This window comes from Acomys russatus, chromosome 24, assembly GCF_903995435.1.
Source record: "Acomys russatus chromosome 24, mAcoRus1.1, whole genome shotgun sequence".
Taxonomy (NCBI): domain Eukaryota; kingdom Metazoa; phylum Chordata; class Mammalia; order Rodentia; family Muridae; genus Acomys; species Acomys russatus.
The window spans coordinates 55,169,377-55,188,929 of NC_067160.1; the positions used below are offsets into that span (position 1 = coordinate 55,169,377).

At 52.7% G+C, this 19,553-nt stretch overlaps 1 protein-coding gene across 3 annotated transcripts in view; it reads right to left on the reverse strand.

Annotated features, from left to right (window-relative positions):
- Window positions 1-802: 802 nt before the first annotated feature.
- The window catches only part of Olfm1 (olfactomedin 1), a 38,259-nt gene continuing 19,508 nt past the window's right edge, over window positions 803-19,553 (reverse strand). For 2 of the 3 annotated variants that reach the window (XM_051167009.1, XM_051167008.1), the window contains exons 3-6: window positions 18,663-18,818; window positions 16,369-16,588; window positions 8,768-8,874; window positions 803-2,412 (exon numbers count right to left, since the gene is read on the reverse strand). In XM_051167009.1, the coding sequence (XP_051022966.1) occupies window positions 1,738-2,412; window positions 8,768-8,874; window positions 16,369-16,588; window positions 18,663-18,818 (1,158 nt within the window). In that variant the 3' untranslated portion in view covers window positions 803-1,737. Of the gene's footprint in view, window positions 2,413-8,767; window positions 8,875-16,368; window positions 16,589-16,766; window positions 17,138-18,662; window positions 18,819-19,553 lie in introns of those variants that run through there. The other variant, XM_051167010.1, reaches the window with a different exon arrangement.

The window sequence follows — 19,553 nt, forward strand, 5'->3', positions numbered from 1 at the left end:
TGAGTGAGGTGACAGGTGCCGAACTGTGGAAGTAAGGTGAGAGGCGATAGCTAGTGCACCCGAACCCACAACACAGGACGCAGACAGCAGCCACCTTGTCAAACCTGAGAGCATGTATGACACCATGGGCAGCGAGGGTTCCTCTCATGCCAGCACTTCTCTGGCTGGCATTAAAGTCCAGGACATTCTAGAAAGACTCTCGGCCTGAGGCTGTGACTTGTCCTATAAGAACCCCAGGGCTTTCTTAGATACAGGGGTGTACTTGTCTGTTCTAGAACAGTATCTGTATATTGAGCTCCTTGGAATTGCCAACATACACAGATCTTGGGGTCCCAGGGAGCACTAGGCACCTTCTCCCTAGATCTGTGGCAGCTCTCAGTGTTCGGCTGGCCCGGAAGTGGCATGGGTTCACCTTTATGGACTCATCAGCACCCATGGCGTCTTGCCTAGTGACTACCAGTGGCACTGGGGCTGTCTCACACGGGTGCCTGCTCCAGGAAAGAGGTAGGTGAAGGCTGGAAGTCCCCCGCCCGCCCCCCTCCCCGCCGGGCAGCCCTAGGTGGGAGAAACTCCAAGCCTTTTCTGACTTTAGGAAAAGTAGGAGGTTGGGGCCCACAGTCTCCCCTCTCTGTCATGAGTCTCACGTTCTAGAAGGGAGCTACGGAAGGCCGGGTGTGCCCGTCACATCTCTCTTGTCAGAAGCAATAAGCAAAGCCAGGATGTCTCCTAATATCTTTATTGTTCCTTAGATAACTGAACAGTACAAAGTTGCCCTCTTTTACTTATTTTGTTTTCTTTAAAAAAAAAAAAAATGACCTTTCCACACATGGCTGCCCTTGGGGAGTTCCTTCCTGTCGGAAACTGAAGTTTCCCAAGATGCACCCTTCCCCTCCATGGCTACACGATTCAGATAAGTTGACAAGAGAAAAATTCCACTGGGTTATTAGCGACGTGAACTTGACTATGTCTCCTATAAGGGCGAACACTGATTTTTTTTTTCTTTTTAGAAACAGAAACCATCCACTTATCAATCCAAACTACAGCATTGCATGACAACATTCATTGCATAAATTGAACACACGGAGTTACCACCTTGGGGGGATAACAGACGGACACCTCACGATCTAAGCTACAGGGTACGCAAGTTCAACAACGTGGGTACGGCAACTGCACTCTACGCACGCCCACCATCGCTTCGGGAAGGTACTAGACACGGGTCCATGAGCTACCGGGAGTCTCAGCACAGTTAATCTAAGAGACAACAACACACAGTCAAGAAAAAGGCAGCTGCGATGCGCGTGGGCCGAACCAGCCTACACCGAGCGCCGCAGGGGCTGGAGGCTCTGGGTGGGGAGAGTGGCCATCACACCATCGCGCTGGGCACAACCTAAGGAAATGTCCATGCAATCCTAACAGTGGGCTGTTCTTGGGTGAGAGGGGCCAACAGTCATCGCCTTGCTTTGAGTTATTTGACCAGAGGGGGGGGTGGGGTGGGATGTAGACAGCCAGGGAGCCTTGGGCTGCAGTTCCATCCACACACATGGCGGTTTCTTCTGAAATCTGTGGCCGCCTGCACGAGCAGGAGGAACACAGAGGTGACACCATCCCATGGGGTCAGAATTGCGCTGATTTCTCAAAATCAGGACTTTTAGTATTCTTGGGATCATTTTGGCCGCTGTTTCACGGGAGTGTCCTCGGGGTGAGGACTTGGACCCTTGGCTCCTGGGAAAGTGGGAGCTACAACTCATCGGAGCGGATGACGTGGAAGAGGGTGACGTTGTAGAGGGTCTGATGGCCGTTGTTCCAAGCGTACAGCGCGCGGTCCTTAGGGTTGTAGTCCAGCATGGAGATGTGGGAGTATTTGTTCTGGAAGGGGATGTCGATGTACTCGTAGGTTGAGGCGTTGGTCTGGTAGGCATAGTGGACCTTGGTGCCCCCCGAGTAACCGTTGGTGACGTAGAGGGTCCCACAGATGATGAAGGCCTCACCGGCGCTGCGCTTGGGGTAGCTGGTGTTCCAGGTCTGCAGGATCTGCAGGGAGACAGGATCCAGCTTGCTGATGACGATGTTGCCGGCATTCTGGTTTGTGGCGTAGACGGCCCAGAGCCCATTTTCGTCCACCATCAGGTCGATGTCCGAGTGGCCACCCCAGGCATAGTGGTACATGTTGTTGTAGCCAGCGTAGTCCAGGCTGCGGGTCTTCAGGATCGTCTCTGTCTTCAGGTCAAACCTGATGATAATGTGACTCTGGAATTTGTTGAAATAGATGGAGCCATTGTAGACCACCTGGCCCGTGCCCGACCATGGGTGCGGGAGACGGTGCGAGGTAAAATTGTCCGTGTTCATGAAGTCCACCATGGACTTGTACTCACGGACAAAGCGGTTGTTGTGATAACCATCCATGTACCAGACCTGTGGGGAGAGCAGACCTGATTAATGTCCCACAGCAGGAAGACTTAGAAGAGCCATCAAATCTATAGCGCATCCTGCCCTACCCTCAGGGACACTGAACATCCCCCTGGTTCCCACTCAGGCCTATTTCCTTATTCCTGGGAAGGGTAGGACACAGTGGAGGGACAGTCAGGGTTCTCAGACATAACACGGTCCACAGCCAGTCTATACAATATAGAACAGTGGGTGGACTGGGAAACCCCCACCATGTCCCCACCTTTCTACTTGGATGGCACCATGTTACGGGACAATGGTTACATCTGTTTGCTCAGTATTGGATTGTGGCCCAGGGCTTGGGAGAAAGGAGTGTCATCGAAGCAGAGCCTCAATGCCGGAGTCAGCTTTGCAAAGGGTACAGCTGCCAGGTAGATGCTCACACACACAGAGGAGGAGCTTCTGTCTGCAAGGACAACTGGTTCTCAAGGTCACTGGGAAGGGCCACCTTCCAATGTGCTGATGGGACACTGCGTGTTGAGTCCTTTCCACCTCACCAGGCTGTTACTGATGACAGTCTGAGTCACTGTCCCTGTTAGGGTTTTGGTTTGCTGTGGAGGGGGGCGGGGCAATTGCTCACTCGCTAATCTGGGGGAGAGCACTTCTCAGACTGAAATGTGGGCCTTTCAGCCTCAGCCCCAGCAGCAGGCAGCCACAGCCCTGGAAAAGCAATGAGGTAACAAATTCAGCTGCAGCCTGATTTTGAAGGGTTACAAAGGAAGCCGTTTCCGGTGACTATTTGCATGCCAGTTGACCTGAGAACAATCTAGACTTGGAAGAAAAACCTTTAGTCATCCTGAAGCAATTTTGTAGCAAGTGAGAAAGGGGAGGGGCTAGAAGACAAGACTGGTGATGGTGTCCGCCTGGCTTTAAGACAGAAGCTTTATCCAGGGAAGCTGAGCAGGGATTAGGGCTTCGGCAGCTCTCAGGCTTGGTGGTGACATTTTTGTTAAAACAAACAAACAAACAAACAAACAAACCAAACAAAACCCCTGTTCCTGAAACATCGCTCAGATGCTCCGAAGCAGATGTGCCTTTTGTTTTTTTTAATGAGATTAAAAACAACAGCCAACAACAGCAGGGTCTCATTTGAGGTTATCATCCCCACTGTCTCTCAGACCATCCCTCAGTGATGTGGGTCATGGATTAGAATCGAGGTATCAGACCACATACAGATAACCCCTTGGTCTCTGGGGGGGGTGTATGTGTGTGGGGGAGTGCTGGGCACCCACTACTCCCCTCTCTGGGCTGCCTCCAGGGACAGGGGGCTCTCCATCTCCGTGCAGGCTCTGCTCTACCACCTTCCACTAGCCCTCCCTGTCTGCTCTGAAGCAAGCCCCTCCTTGGTGCTTTGGGGTGGGGCCTCCATGGTGGGAAGCTAGTGATTGGTTTCTGTTTCTTTTTTTTCTTTTCTTTTCTTTCTTTCTTTCTTTTTTTTTTTTTTTTTTTTGGTTTCTGTTTCTTGGGTCCAGTGTGTAAGAAGCTGACACCAATGTCCACTTTCTAAGGACTTTTATGTGGTCTCTTCTCCTATACATTGGCAAAGCAGACACAGGGCACAGAACTTTCTGAAAACACAGATTGGGTTACACCAGGGCAGTGGGCTCTGGAGGCTGAATATTCAAGGCCCGATGGTTTAGACCAAATTCAGCTAACTTGGGCTGGTGTTGTCCCTGGGAAGTAATCTCGGAGACAGTTGGTGGCTCCCACCAGAGATGTGGCTCTCATGTTCCCTAGAAGGATCAATGGTCCTTTCCAACTAGACTCAGGGATGCCCAGCTAACGGTGGAGGGCAGAGCCAAGGGTGTCAGGATGCCTACACCACTGCACGACTTATGTGGAGGACAACCGAATGTCATCACGCACTATGATGAGCCTAAGTACCTTTGCGGCAAGGCACACAGCTAGGAAACAGAGGGACCAGTGGAAGAAAAGTCACCCCACCCTTACTCCCTGGTCCTGATTTCTGTCCCTCAATAGCTGACCCCTGAGAATTTTGACAACTGACTAGACACCCTACAAAAGAGACACATGCACACTTCCTTCTCATAAGTAATTTCACAAGCCAGATTGTTAAAAATAGCTCGTGAGCCACGCTCAAGTCCAACCCCATGGTGACCCGTGGACGAGAAGGGACTACTTTGGTTCTATCTCTCATATCACCCTTCTCCAGCTGCACGGTGGGCCTATAAAAAATCTGCTCTTCAGGGCACAAACTCTTGTCAGTAAGAAAACAGGAGTGCACTCACATATGTTAACATCCAAACTTAGGTACAGATTTAGTAGTTTCCAAGTCCCCAGATCACATGTGTGGCCGCTGTCCAGGCACACAGGGGTGTCCTTCTCACATCTGGGCTTGCTTCTGAGTGCGTCTTATTTTTCTGCCTCATCAGCAACTTGTTAACCTTGTCATTCTCTCCTGTGGGGGATGTCAAGGGCCTGGGTTGCCTGCTTAGAGGTTTCTGAGGCTCTGGGGCTCCCTGAGCTGTTTTACACACCACCAAGTTGTACCCCTGCTGCTAGTTTTTACTACTCTCAGATGAGGAAACCAAAGCCAGGGAGGTCTGCTTAATTGTGTTAAGTTCTGTTGCTTTTCAGCGACGAAGGCGGCCAGGGCAGAGCTGCTGCCGGGGCTCTGTCCAGCATCTCCCAGTGTAGGGAGGAGTTGGGTGATGCTATTTAAGGGCCTTTCTTAGTAACAGAGCTTTAGTCTTGCTCTTCTCTCTGGCTTGGCAAGCATATGACAAGTGTCCTCCTGAAACTGCTAACATCAAGGAATTCAGCCTTGGAAACGGTGTTCTAAAGGGAGCTGATAGTGCAGGGGTGGAGAAAGCCTCAGCTAGGAGGAAGTGGCAGGATGCCAGCCACCCCAGGAGTGTCCCAGTCCCTACTCCCACTAAGAAAGGATTAGAAGGGATGTCTAAGCTGCCAGCAGACAGAGCTGCAGGCACCAGTCTATCTGCATAATCTAAAGCATTCTGGATAATCCCACCCTCTGTTCTAAGGATCATCTGCTGGTTTTGAAGCTGCTAAAATGAAGGGAAAGAGCCTTTGAGCACAAAGCGGAAGTGAGGGTTGGAGTGGTACGCAACCCCTTTGAACATGAGCCTCCTGGGGGCGGTGAGAGCATGGTACCCGAGTGCCCTCTCTGATGTCTTGTGTAAGCGAGACTGGACTCCTGAGGTGGGGCACAAGTAAGGGAGCAGAAAGGGGAGGTGGGTGGGACACGGCTCTGTCAGGCTGTCCTAGTCCAAGTGGACCGTGAGCCTCCAGAATGAAATCTTTGTGACTCCAGCGGGCTGGAGGTGTGGTAGGGTGGTAGGGTGGTAGGGGTTTATCCATCCGGGACACAAGAACGACAGCTAGCTCCTGCCAAAGCTGGTGTAAAGGGCCTGGCTTCTCTGGTGGGGGCGGAGGGTCTGTGGCTCGCTGCTGAGTAAGGCTTCTGAGCGCAGCACCTGGACAGATGAAGGCCCGTGCAAAGGTAACCCAAGCTAATTTAGTTCTAACAGTTTACACAGAGGCAAGTGGGGACTGAGCTAGCCCAGCATGGCCCCTCAGCAGATATGTTAACATGGGGACTCTGCAGCTTCCTGAGGTCTCTTCATGGGTCCCATGCGATTCTCTCCTCTGTTTTACCCCATCCCTCTAACACAACCCTCCGCGGGGCCTGTTCTAAAGCCAACATCAATTTCTCCCTCCCTCCCTCCCTCTCTTCCTCCCTCTCTCCCTCCCTCTCTCCCTCCCTCCCTCCGTCCATCTCTCCCTCTCCCTCCCCCCTCTCTTTGTGTGTGTGTGTGTGTGTCAAGTTATTGGCCTCCCATGAGTATGTGATCAAAAGTGCATGGGAGATTGGAAGAAAGCAAACCAAACCAAACACTGCTGGTATTGATCAATGGTAGCACGAGGCGACATGTCACTTAGCAGGCTGGGATACATGGGCCACCGTGGGGAGCACGTGGTCCAGAATGGTTGGAACCAAATACCCAGAGCAGCACCCAATACTGTGTGCTTGCTGCCAGCCAGGGTCCTGCCCCTTCCCTGCTGTCAGCCCTTGTGACGGGCCCTCCTTCTTCTTGTTACTTGGACTGTCACCAGAGCCTCCTCTCCTGGAAGGCAGTCACAAAGCAGAAAATAGATACCTAATTGTCACAGCACCCATGGGTGTCCCGACAGCTTTGTGAACCTACATCCTTGCAATGCCATGTATCCTAGTAGCCGAGGCACATGCATGTAACGTCAGAAGGCTCCAGACTCGATCTTGGCTAGCCAGTGTGGGGCTGATGGTGGTTTTCCTGCTCTGTGCTGTGGGGAGAGGTCCCTTGTGGGTGGGCTGACCTCAGCCCAGATTCTCACAGATTTAGTGATACCAAGGACCAGCCTCTGTGGACCATGGGCAGGAACATGGCCCATTGGCATGAGTAGAGACTAGCAGTTCTCAGAAGCCTGGAAGGCCCTGGTGGTATGTAGAGAACATGGTGTGTGTGCATGCATGTGTGTGTGTGTGTGTGTGTGTGTGTGTGTGTGTGTGTGTGTGTGTGTGTACTCACGCATGTCTTAGATGTAGCTGTATCATTCTCTTCAATCCAGAGCTAGACATGACATGGTTGGGACAGAGCCTAGCAGGCTGGCCTGGGCTTCCTAAGCATCTCCTATCTTTGCCTTCTTTCTCCTCATAATGCCATTGTCATCCACACTGTAGTGAGGTGGTGTTCCTAACCAAAGTCTGAGCAGAGGTAGGTGTTTCTGGTGGCACGTGGGTACAAGCACAACCTAAATGTCCCGGTTGGTGTTAACTGTCTAACACATTAATTGTCAACTTGATCCAACCTAGAATCACCTGAACAAAGTGCTGCTGTTGAATAACTCTTATTAGGTTGACCTGTGGGCATGCCTGGGAGGGGCTGTCTTGATTGCCTTAAGTGGTGGGAGGGCTTGTCCCACTGTGGGCGGCACCATCCCCTGTGCGGGTGGTCCCGAGCTCTGCTAGAAAGCCAGCTGAGCATAAGCTACCAATTAGCATGCCCCATGGTTCCTGCTGTAACTTCTTGGCTGTGGGCGAGTTCCCTCCTTGGAGGAAGTAATGCTTTGAGGAACAGCAAACAGGTCTACCTTCAGGTCCCTGCTTGAGTTCCTGCCTGACTCCACCCCTCCCAGTCGTGAATGTGGCCCGGAAGTGTAACATAACACCAACCCTTTCCTTCCTAAGTTGCTTTCTGATCAAACTGTCTTATGACAGCAACAGAAAACAAATCAGCACGTTGAGAAACTAGACTACCGTCATGATCCGGGAAACTGTGCAGATAGCTTATGCCTGCACATCCCTGACCCTGTTGTGTCTTCGGGCCAGCACAGCAAGCCTTCCAAGCCGTCCGACATGTGAAGGAGCTGGGGCCTTAGTGGCACTGGTTGATAAAGCTGACGTGTCTAGAGGGTCTCTCACCCTCCCTTTGTCTGCTCTGCCTGGTCTTGTTCTGCCTGCCGTGGAGAGATGTGATAAAGCTCAGAGGATCTTGGATTTCAGGCTCTGTCCTCTGGGCCCAGGCAGAAGCTTCTAGTTCTGAGTGTGTCTGTCCACTCTCCTGCAAACCTCTGACAAGAAGAGCCTAGTGCTTAGCACTGCGTGGCATCAAAGGACTCACAGACGCACGACTTCTCTTCGACCAGGGACCCTAACTGCTCCTTACAGGCCTCCTCCATCCAGGGGATGCCCTCCTCACCCCCCAACCCCCACCTCTGACTCCCAGATGCCCAGTTCCTAAGGGGGCTGAGACCACAGGAAGGAGAAGTAGGCAAAAACGCGGGTGGCTGCTCGGTTTTCTTTTCCGAGGTTTGCCCAGGGGGGAAACACCCAGGAAAAAGGAACCCAGCCTCTTCTCAAAATCAAAAGGGAACACAGAGCTTCCATCAGCCATGAAAGGAATGGTAAATGAGTACAAATCAGCTGTCATTAAAACAAGAAAGGCCTAATAGATTCCATCCCCGAAGCAAGGGAAGCGATGGGAGCTACCCGGAGCGGTCAGCACAGGAGGTGCCTGGGCACCTACCTACTCAGCCCCTGGGCAGAGCTACACGTGCTTCCATCACTGCCACCAGCATCCTCAAATGGGCAGCCTCGCCATCCCACTTCAGTCACTCCTGTTAGCACAGCGTCCTCTACCAGCTTTCCTTTGAAGAAGCCCTTGAGAGACCATGGCTCTACCCATCCCCCATCCTCCACCCCCCTGGAAGTTGTCTGCCTGGGAGGTAGACATGGCTGGCACTAGGGTGAGGGACAGAGACCAGGCCTTTTAGGTCCTTTAAGAGCTTAGGGGACACTTACCCTGTTATCACCTTCTGGGGCCAGCGGGTCTGTCATCCAGGACCCGAACCGTGAGCCAGAGGTCTTGACAGTCACTGGGTCACTTATGCCTGTCAGCTTCCCGCAGGCTGGAACAGAGTGTACACAAATCAGGACCAACAGGCGACTGAGAGCCTTGGCCCCCTCCCTCAGTGGCAGTGGCACAGCTAAGCTCAGAGGACAGATGCTTCACTTCTTTCTTTTCCCTCCAGATGATGTCACTTACACAGGTCCCACCAGTGGCCCAAGAGGACCCACCTCCTCTTCTAGAGAGAGCAACTGAGGGCAGCATGGACAGGGCACAGCAGTCCTCCTAGGCTCATGACTCCTTGGGAGCAAAAGGCCAGGGCAGCCCTGATAACAAGTGAGGGGTAGCCTTGGCAAACCTGGGTCTTCTCTGGGAAGTGGAGCAAAGGACAGTCTCTGGTTGCTGGAATAAAACACTTAGCCAGCACCCGAGGCACAAGGAGGGAATTTAGTATACTGGGCCTAGGCAGGATTCACCTCCCCAAACAGAAAGGGCATTCTAGGAGCCCACAACAGTACCCGCCCCCCACCCCCCGCCCCACGTCCCCGGGGAGCACCTTCCCTGTGTGTGTGTGCATGTGTGTGTCTGTCTTGGAACCAGGCCCCTGGTGGAGGTGTGCTGTCCTGCTGTGTGTGTGGGGGTGGGGGGTAGGGGTGGGAGGGTGTTGGGGGTGGAGGGGATAGAGAGTTCAGGCTCTCAATGCTCTCAAGGGAGCAGCCCCTGGCAGGAGGGTTTCCTGGGATCTTGAATGCGGCCTTTGCAGCCCTCCTACCTCACAGAAGGCCAGAGATGATCTCAGAGCCACAACTTGGGTCATTCAGGAGGCGCTAAGGGCGTGACCTGGCATTCCTGCTTTAGGCTGCAGCTCTCTTGCCACCCTATGGGCCCCCCAGCTGGAGCTTGAAGTGTAAGGGCTCCTTCTTCTGGCTAGGTCAGGCTTGAGTGTGACCCCTCCCAAGTCTATAAGATAACCCTCATGGGCCACATTAGCATACATACACACTGCCTGCAAAGTTCACAGGAGATCCAGGTGCTTAGGTGGGATTGTGAGAGACTTAACCTGAGACCACAGGGAAGCAGAGATAATCCTACAGTGAGCAGGTTGCAGGGCGGGTCAGTCAGGCCCAGGGGTGGGGGGTGGGGGGTGGGGAGGGTGTAGCTCGGGTCTGCTCCCACAACCAGCACCACCTCCCCTAGGCTGAAATGGGGTGAGTATGCCCACGTTGGCATTATAGGAGACTGCTCTGCTTGGCTCAAGAGCCAAAGGAGAGCGGACTCTGGACAGCAGGAGGCTCAACAGGATGAAAAACCCACTGTACACAGAAGAAAGACACTTCAGGCCTGTATTTCCACCAACGCCCCAGCGCTGGCACCCCTGGCCACACTGGGAGAGGAAGTGCCACACCATGTCCACTCTCCTATCCCTTCCCCAGAGGTACCTCCCCTTCTGGGAGGAACTTGGGTTTTTCCCACACCAACACTTTCTATTGAAGCTTCAGGCTTCACGGAGGTCTTGGGTGCAAGGGTCTGAGAGGACCATTGAGGAACATACCAACGCATGCCCACTTGGCAATGACGAGCATAAGGTATGCACACTTGGCCGCTGTGGACACCGCCATGCCCTTCCCTTCCCTGTCCTGCCCAAGGCCTGAGCTCGGAGGAGGCACCAAGGAAGTGGAAAGGAAAAAGAAGGGCATGGAAGGAAGTCAAGGTGGACCAATGTCGGCAGGATCTGCGGAAATATTTTCTTTCCATGAGTCCTGGAGCCAACTTCACACACACACACACACACACACACACACACACACACACACACACACACTTGCACACCTGCATGACTTCTGAGGTTTGAGTGAACTCATTGCAGAGGCTGGGCAGGGGAAGCCCAAGTTGGACTCCAGCCTTCCCAGTTTTTCTCCCTTTGCTCCTTAGGGGTGGGGCTTGTGTTACTAGGAGACAGAGGTTCCCTCCAAAATGAAAGAAGCCAACAGTAGGCAGCCTCTCTGCTAAGTCCTCCTCCCAGATGGTCTGCCATCCAGACCATCCACAGAGCCCTGATCCTGTCATTTCTCACAGAAGGTTTCCCACCCATCCTGGAGACACGAACTATGAGCTGCCTGGCGGTTACGGTCCAAGGGAATCAATGTGCCCAGGTGTCATGGGTGGAGATCCCTGTGGAAGGCATGCTGTGCTTGTGGCCAACACCTGACTCCCACACACTAGATTTCCTGAGATGCCAACACACCTGATCTGTCCCAAACCCACTGGAGGTCGCTTCCCTGTTGGACCCGACACCTTGCTGTGCATCACCTGAACACGGCAGAAGTGAGGAGGACACCCACCTCAGCTTGGATGCTATCCCTGGTCCTGCCTTCTTCCTCCACAGCCAGACCTATTCCATTCCAACGGCAACTCACCTTCCCACCTAGCTTCTAGGGCAGGGCCCAGACCCTAAAGATGTCTTTATCCTATTCATCTCAGCGACCTCAGCTGGACCCCACATTTTCTGGGGATGCCAACCAAAGCACCTGGGGACCGACACTCCAGGTAAGAAGTCTCTTCCACTCACCCTACTTCCCCATAAATAAATGAATGACTTGGTTCTCTTGAGCACATCAATTTACCATCTGCTGAGTGCTGAGGTCACTCTGGGCAGGGAAGCCTGCCCGTCACACGCTACCCATGTTTGTCTCAGTGACCAGCAAGCAGGCACTATGTCAGCCGTGCCCCCCAGGAAAGCATAGATGCGCAACACGAGTCTTCCAGAATGTGCCTGGATGGTTCAGTCACTCCACCATGAATTCAGGTGGAGAACATGCAGAGAACAGGGCTTTGCTCTCAGTCAGGCCAAGGGGCAGCCTGGAACAATCCTACTACACTCTACCATTCTGAACCTTTCTTTTCACTATCTCCGAAAGTGACAGAAGGTCCTCATGCCTGAGCTCTACAGGAACGATGGCCAGCAGCTGCGGCCTGCCAGCCACACCCTGCCCTCCCCTACATACACTGTCACCAGAGCAGTCAGCCTTTCAATGCTTCAGTGCTGAGGAGGGTAGGGAGGCACGACTACTGTGTCTCTTGCTCGCTAAGCTGCTCGGGCAGGCCCAGCTCCCAGGGCCCATGGCGCTGGAGGCTGCCTGCCCTCCTTGAGTCAGGGAGTTATTTTTGGTTCTGTGTCCACGCTAGTTCTGCCAAGACCTCTTGGACTGACAGAATCTAAAAGAGTCCATGGCAGAGGCTTGGCAGTTATCTTGGCACACCCCGTTCTAGAAAGTGCCCCTTCTCAGTCACACGCTCAGGATAGATGTGGGGGTGTTAGAAAGCCCCAGGGCCTTAGGAAGAGGCCCGCAGGAAGGATGATGCCCAGGTGGGAGGGTCTTGGGATGGAGAAGCCTGGCCAAGCTGGAAGGTAGACAACCCGTGTGCCTTGTGCCCTTCCTGGGAGGAGGCTAGACTGAGGGCAGCCTGGACCATCTCAAGGCTTGAGCCGGAATAGTCCTATCTGGGAGGCAGAGCTGGGTGAGAAGGTCCGTGGCCTCAAACAGGTCTTGGCCCTGGCCTCTATTCTCAGCATAGAGAAGAGCCATGTGGAAAGAAGTCTCCAGGCTGGGAACCAACGCCAAGATGCAGATGACATTGCCTCAATGCAGGCCCAGGTTTGGATCCACAGTTCACAGCAGGCCTATGAGCATTCTCCTAAAGTTACTCTTCTACTCTTGCCCTAGCTAGGAAAGGCCAGGCCTCTAGTGGACAACACTTTAGAAGCAACGGAGTAACAGGCCTGGTCCAGTAGGTGCTGTAGGCTGCAGGACTCCTGGGCCCTTGTCCCCTCGGGCTCCCACTGTCAAATCAGCCTTAACTCTCCTATCTGAGTGATCACGCAGCTCTGTGGGCCACTATGCCCACTGCCCCTGCTAGCGAAGGTCAAGCTCAGCCAGGTGACTGTGGCTCCTCAAGTGCTGGGGAGGTGTCTCTTTCCTTGAAGAGTGTATAGAGCTCACGGCCCAGCACAGCATGGCAGCTAGTGTAACCCACCAGGGCAGGGGCCAGCAGTTAGAATCCTACTAGCATGGACACTGGGTGGACAGCTCCTCACCTGGCTGGCAGGCGACTCGTGAGCAGGAGGCTTAAGCTTAACTATGATAATATCCTCAGTAAAGCAAAAACCACACTCTGCCTCTCGGTTGGCCCTAGCTGTTTGGGGTCTTCCAACCCACCTGCAGAAAAAAAAATCCCACCAGGGAGCCCTTGTCATAGTGCCAGAATGATATGACAGGGAAGTCACTTAAGCCACCTTCAATGGTAACAAGGACCAAGGAAGTCTGCGGTATGACTAAGTCTGGGGAGCAGCTGCATTGAGCAGCCTGTGCTGGGGCCCAGGTTCTGGCCTTACTCAGGTTAGCTACCGGGATCTGACCTTGCAGCATCCTCTTAGTGGCCACCAGGGATCTAGGTAGCACTGCCTCTCTCCTGTCTGGGGACAAGACTCATTCCAGGGGATTGTACTTTCAGAAAAGGTCCAAGACATGTTATGCCTAAGCTCTGTGTTAAGTCCAGAGGGAAGACATTTCAAATCCCAGGTCCCGGCTGGGCCACTCAGAAGAGCATGCCACTCCATCAAGATGAACCAGAAGCAGCTAGAACTCTGGTCCTTGAATTGTGATTTCTGCATGTGTGCAGGCCAGAGATTGTCAGCGACTGACTTGAAGGAAAGAGACAACCAGAACAGCTCTGATAAGAAACTTTGAGAGACGCAGGGAGCCCTTACTTCCCTCATTCCCCCATGGACGTGTCCAAACACCCCCAGATTCGGGCACGCCACGCAGCCTGGGGCTTGTGGGCTTAAGGAGTAGCACTCAGCTACTTACCCACACCTGCAGGGTCCCACGCACTGGGCCAGCGGTGAGTGCTGCCCACAGCCAGAGGCTGCACCCTGGGCATTGCCATCCTGCCATCGGGCTGCTGGGGAGGCTGGGGGAGAGGTGGGTGATGCCTCTCTACAGGCTAAAGCAAAGACTGAATTAAGCACCCATAGGATATTAGTCCTTCCATTCCTGGGCTGAGGAGGCCTGGGACAGATGCTGAACCCAACCATCTGCCGCCTATTTCTATCAGCTGTTTATCTACCCGTCTATCATCCAGTCATTGACCAATCCTGTCTATCCATCTGTCGTCAGCTATGCCTCCCTCTGTCCCTCTGTCCTTCCACTTATCTCCCCCTGCCCCCCGCTTTTGCTCACCTACCCACCTGCTTACTGATCTATCCCACCCCCAGCTCCTCTAAGCCAGGCGGAGCAGAGCTGGTTGACATAAACACCATCCACAGATTCTCATAGTGAGTGACCCTAGGCCCCAAGGACTCTCTGGACCTTTGAAGACAGCGCAAATGGAAGGCGGCAAAGACCTGGCAAGGGCTCCAGCTGTTGAGTGGCTCTTGTTACATTAGCCATTGTATAGCTGGGCACCCCAGGGCTGCCTGGACTGGGGCTCAGAGCCCCCTGCCCCACCCCTACCTGCTGTCTCTCTTCAAGCACATGGCTACTGAAGGCCCTCTTAGGTAAGAGTCACACGCTCAGGTGACCTTGCTGGTGTACCCTAGGGTGGGATTAGGCGGCCTTTTTCTTCTCTCTTCCTTCCCAGATCACGTGTGTCTTAACAGCCCAAGGGCAGCTGCGTGAGGGCCCCAAGATCCTAGCCATAAGGTAAATTCACGCAACTGCTAAAAATAGGCCAAGGACAGATGGGAAGTCTGGCTTGGCTCGGGTAACCTGGAGGGAGAGCTGTGTGGGCTGCCCCCCTCTCCCAAAGGCCCATTAGCTTGGCGGCCTCGGTAATGTCCCACCACGGTCTCCATCTGGATTCTTTGGGTTTCTCCTACGTATGACACCCAGCCCGGTCACCGGCAGGGGGCTTTGGGGGGGGGGGTAAGAAATAACAAACTCAGCCTCTGGGTTCTTCAGAGACTGGGAAGACAGACCCTTTAAGCGCTTGGCTGGGAGAGAGGCTGTGTTGGAAAGCCAAGGGAAGAACGCAGGGGACCTTAGCCTGTCCCTCTGCCTGACACTCTAGGCACCCCTAGAATAAACGTGCAGGCAATGGAGGAGGCAGCCATCCGGACCCACTCATGGGCTGCCTGAAGCTGCCAGCCCCTGCCACAACGGCTCATGGGTTTCACGAGGCACCAAAAGAGTATACAGGGGAGGCGATTCCTTGGTGGCCCTGCAAGTGTCTCTTTAAAACAATTAGTCCCCAGTGCCCGCCTCAGTTTCCTAGCTCATCAGGCCTGGGAGCCCCAAATGTTATACTTTTGCTGGGGACAAGGCACAAGCAGGCACTTGGAATCACCCGGAAGCTGGGAGATTACTTTCTAGTGCATACTTTCGTTTCTGGTCACCTAACACCGAGGATTTGTACTTGCCTGGTTGGTCTGTGCAGGTGCACACGCGTACGTGTGAGCTCCTGTGGTGGCCAGAAGACTGCCTTAGCTAGCATTTCCCAGGAGCCTGCCCACCTTGACAGTGTCTCTCTCACCATATTACTCCCAAGTAAGCACCTTGCCTGGCCAGCTTCCCCTCCCTAGCACTAGGGTTCTTTTTGCGTTGAGTTCCGGGTATTGAACTCAGGACCTTGTGCTTGCTCTGCCAAGTACTTAATTGCAGAGCCATTTATTTGGCTCATGCCAAAGCTTTCAGAAGGTATTTGTTCTTTGGGGTGTTTTAAATGTTCAAGGCATGGATGAAGGGGAACCGAGTCAGAGCATCAGATGGAACCCCAAAAGTCCTGCGGCAAAGTCACCCTAACAAGAACATGGCATAAAAACAGATGGTCAGGCTCTATGGGGGGAATGCTGAAGTCGCCATTGGAATACGGTATGTATGATTTTAAAATGACCCTGAACACCCACATATGCAGTTTGGCCAAAGCCACCTACTGGTAATCAGTCACGCATGAGAACCCAGATGCCCCCTACCTCAGGACTGTTGGGGAAGATGGTCCAGTCCACTTTGCCCAGGCGACTGAGGGCCCCACTTGCTCTGTCTATAACCCGCTGCCACTGTACCCCCTTTTAAATTCCAACTAAATCTAATGCATTGTCTCAAGATGTCTTATCAGTCCTTTTTTCACCCTGATTGGAGATGTGTTTCCAGCCCTTTTAGATTTATCCTAAAAACAACTTGCCTGGACCACATACATACATATTAAGCACTCACGCCTGTGCGCACGCACACACACACACGCACCCATCTGGCAGTATACGGCCTCTAATGTCATCTTTTTTTTTTTTTTTTTCTTCTTCTTCTTCTTCTTCTAAATGTGAGATTCAGTGGGGTCCAGCACTGGCCTTGGGATGGGGCTTGCACATGGGCGATGCCCTGGGGTGGGTGTCGCCTGCTCTTCTGTTGCTATCTCTCTGGGTGGCCCTACCCGGAAGCCCTGATGTAGTCATCACCTGCTGAGGCCAGGCAGGCAGCGTGGCTTCAGCACCACTCCCTACACCTGCGTGTGTGGCAGAGTCGGGCCAGGCAGTGCCACACCTGCAGGGTGCTGGGCCTACCTAGTTTTTGCATGCATGCACGGAGCCTTTCTTCAAGATTGGACACTCTGCTCTGAAGTTCATCGTAGTCATAGGCGCCAATTTCCTCTTGCAGTTCGTTAAGCACTGACGTCAGATTCTGGGCCTCCTCCTTAAACTGCAATACCAATTTGGCATCGGCCTTGTACTCTTCCAACACAGGAATCAAAGGCCTAAGTTCATCCATTTTCGCTTTTATTGCCTGCAAGGTTAAAATAAGCTGGTTCAGTGCGATGCATGCAAAAACTCGAAACACCCTGCCTTGGCCTGGCTTCTCCCTATGAGAGGGGAGGTGTGGACACTCCCATCTTAGCAATCCACCAGTTATCTGGCCCCAGCGAGTCAGGAGAGCGTATTAAACAGTCCTCAGAACACCAACATATTTGGGAAAGCTCTTTATTTGTCAGTCGAGAATGCAACATCTTAAGGTTACATGCTTTAGGTCACATACACAAAGTCTGTGGTTTCTTTTTTTTTTTTTTCTTTTCTTTCTTTTTTTTTTTTTTTTTTTTTTCTCCTTCTTTTTCAAAAAGTGCATTGACAAGGGTTCAAACTATTCATGGGATGCATCTAAAGTCGCATGCAAAAGGAAGGGTCCTGGGTGGATTCAAGGTTCCTTAGTGAAATGGTGCTAAGGATTGGAAAAGAATCGTAAAAATGCATGGTGCAAAAAGCTCTCTGGCTCTCTCATGGTTACATGGGGGACTGCTTCTTCAGTCACTGGCGCATTGAAAAAACTCTTAAGTTAGCCCTGCAAGCAAGAAAATGAAACACCGTTGAAAAGCTAGCTCACTAGCCTGCCTCAAACAGCCATTAAAAGACACATTAGTTGCATGGTCACTTAAGAAAAATCACATTTTAATCATCGTAAAAACCAGTTACTCAGATGGTGATGGGACTCCCTCACGGGTTCTGCTCAAACTCCTTCTGGCAGTCAGTGGCTACAGTGCAAAAGGCAAGGGGTTGCTCTTGCCGTCAGAGTCTTGGGGTCCCCAACTTTGGAACTCAGAGGGTGCTCTGTGGATGATACACTCCAAAGGGAGCTACCTCATGTCACTGAAGACACTGCTGTCCTCGCTGTCTGCTGAGCACAGGAGGGCAGACCCTGGCAAGGAGAGACACAAACTCTTTTTTTTTTTTTTCTCTAAGGTCAAAATCTCTCCCTCCCCAGTAAGTCATGATGGTTACCTCAGAAAAAAGGCACACTGTTCCCCTGCCTGGGACAAGAATCGCTGGCTTATCCCTGAATGAGATCCGTCCGCTGTTATTTTATTTATAATATAGATTTATAACTTCATTAGCTTGCCATTTTGCCTACCTAATGTACCGCTTTTAAAAGGAGAATTAGTTCCTGCTTCACGTAGGGAGTGCATCAAAGGATAACATTAGCATAAAAGGAAGGGAGGACCGAGAAGCGCTCAGCAGTTTCCAGCCAAGCGGCTGTGTAATCTGACCTGTTCATTTACATCTGTGCCTGATTCCTAATTAACATGCATGGACACCTTAATTAAGGTGGCAGATAATTCCCAGCCCAGTCCTAGCGAAGAGACTTGTATATATACATACTTGTACATATGTATATATAATTTCAGGTCAGAGGGAGTGAGGTTTTAATGGCCAGGGTCACCTGGAGACACAGAACACTTAACGCAGCTGCATCCACAGTGTGCCTTGTCACGGCTAAATTAGGTCAGAAGCAGAAAAAACTGCCCTGAGTGATATGGGACCCGGGAATGGCTCTAATCAATTAAGCTAATCCTTGGCTAATGTGGTTTACCTGCAGCAGCTGTGGAATGCTGAGGACCCCCCCATCCCCCCCGCACCCCTCCAATGATGCCCTACCCAGCTGACTCGCCTTAGCCAGAGGAGCAAGGGACCTGAGGAACCCCCCTCACCCCGTTTCCTACAGTCTGATGAGGGAAGGAAAGAGGGGCCAGTGTGTGATGAAGGGGTTGATCATGCTCTACCCCCTTCAGTGGACAGAGTGGGGGGTGGGGTGGGCGGGGCTCTCTACTCCCAGAGGGTCAGAGCTTTGCAAGGCAGAGAACAATTCTTGCTACAAGTTTTCCAGGCCCCAGGGAAAGAGAGGTCCTAAGAGAAAAGACATCCTGACTTGGGGGAGGGGGAGAAAGTATGTCGGGGGAGGGAAGGGGTAGAGGAGGAACAGGAAGCGAGAGGAGGAAAAGGAAAAGGGAAGAAGAAGAAGAAGAGGAGGAGGACGAAGGGAGGAAGAGGATTAAAGCCCCCGCCGCCGCCGCCGAGAGGGCCGCACATACCTTGAACTGCCTGGCTAGGTGTTGCTTATGGCTCTCTTCCACCTGCTTGAACTTGGACTCCAGTCCTTTCATTTGGTTCTCCATCTTCTCCACATACTGTAGGTCCCTCTGAGTCCGCCTGTCCAAGACTTCTATGGATTGAGACATGTTTTGCACCTGTCAAAAGGGTAACAGGTTCAAGGCGAGAGCTAGAGAGCAGATGTGGGGGGAGGGGTCGGTTTCATTTGTCTGCTCAGCAGCAGCCAGGCTGACCTTTCCCACGGCACCATTCCTGGAGGCAGAAGTGGCCCAAGGCTGATTTACCAGCTAATCACCAGCAGCAGAGCATTAGGACCCGCGACCTCCCCAAACACTGCAAATTGGCTGGGTAAACATTCCCTCTGGCCCCCTTCCAGCAGAACTCTAACCTGAGGGTACACAGGGCAGGGTAGGAGCCTTGAGTGGCTGCAGGCACAGGGCTAGGGCCATTTTCTCTTTATGTTTAAGGGTGGGGCTTGTGCCTCCATTCTGTGTTGGGGAGCGATTGACTTCATTAGGCAAGTGCACACCCAGAGCGGTTCCAGGCCAGCCTCATGTGCGCAAATTCCCTTTCCCCTGACACCTCCTGGGAGTGTCCTTGTGGACAGCCTTGGTGCTCTAAGTCTGGAAGGAAACTCTAGGCTCTGTGCCGAGCCTTTCCCCCACCGCACACGCCATCCATCACCCACCACAATATCATAGGCAGATGACTGCTCGGCAAACACGCACATTCAGAACGCAGAGTCAGGAATCAATCACCCAGCAAATGAAGAATCGCTGTTTTACATCCTTACGGGCATTGTTGGATGGAGTGTAGCCTCAAGATGGGACTCTATTATTCAGCACGATCCCAGAGAGTGTCAAAGAAAAACA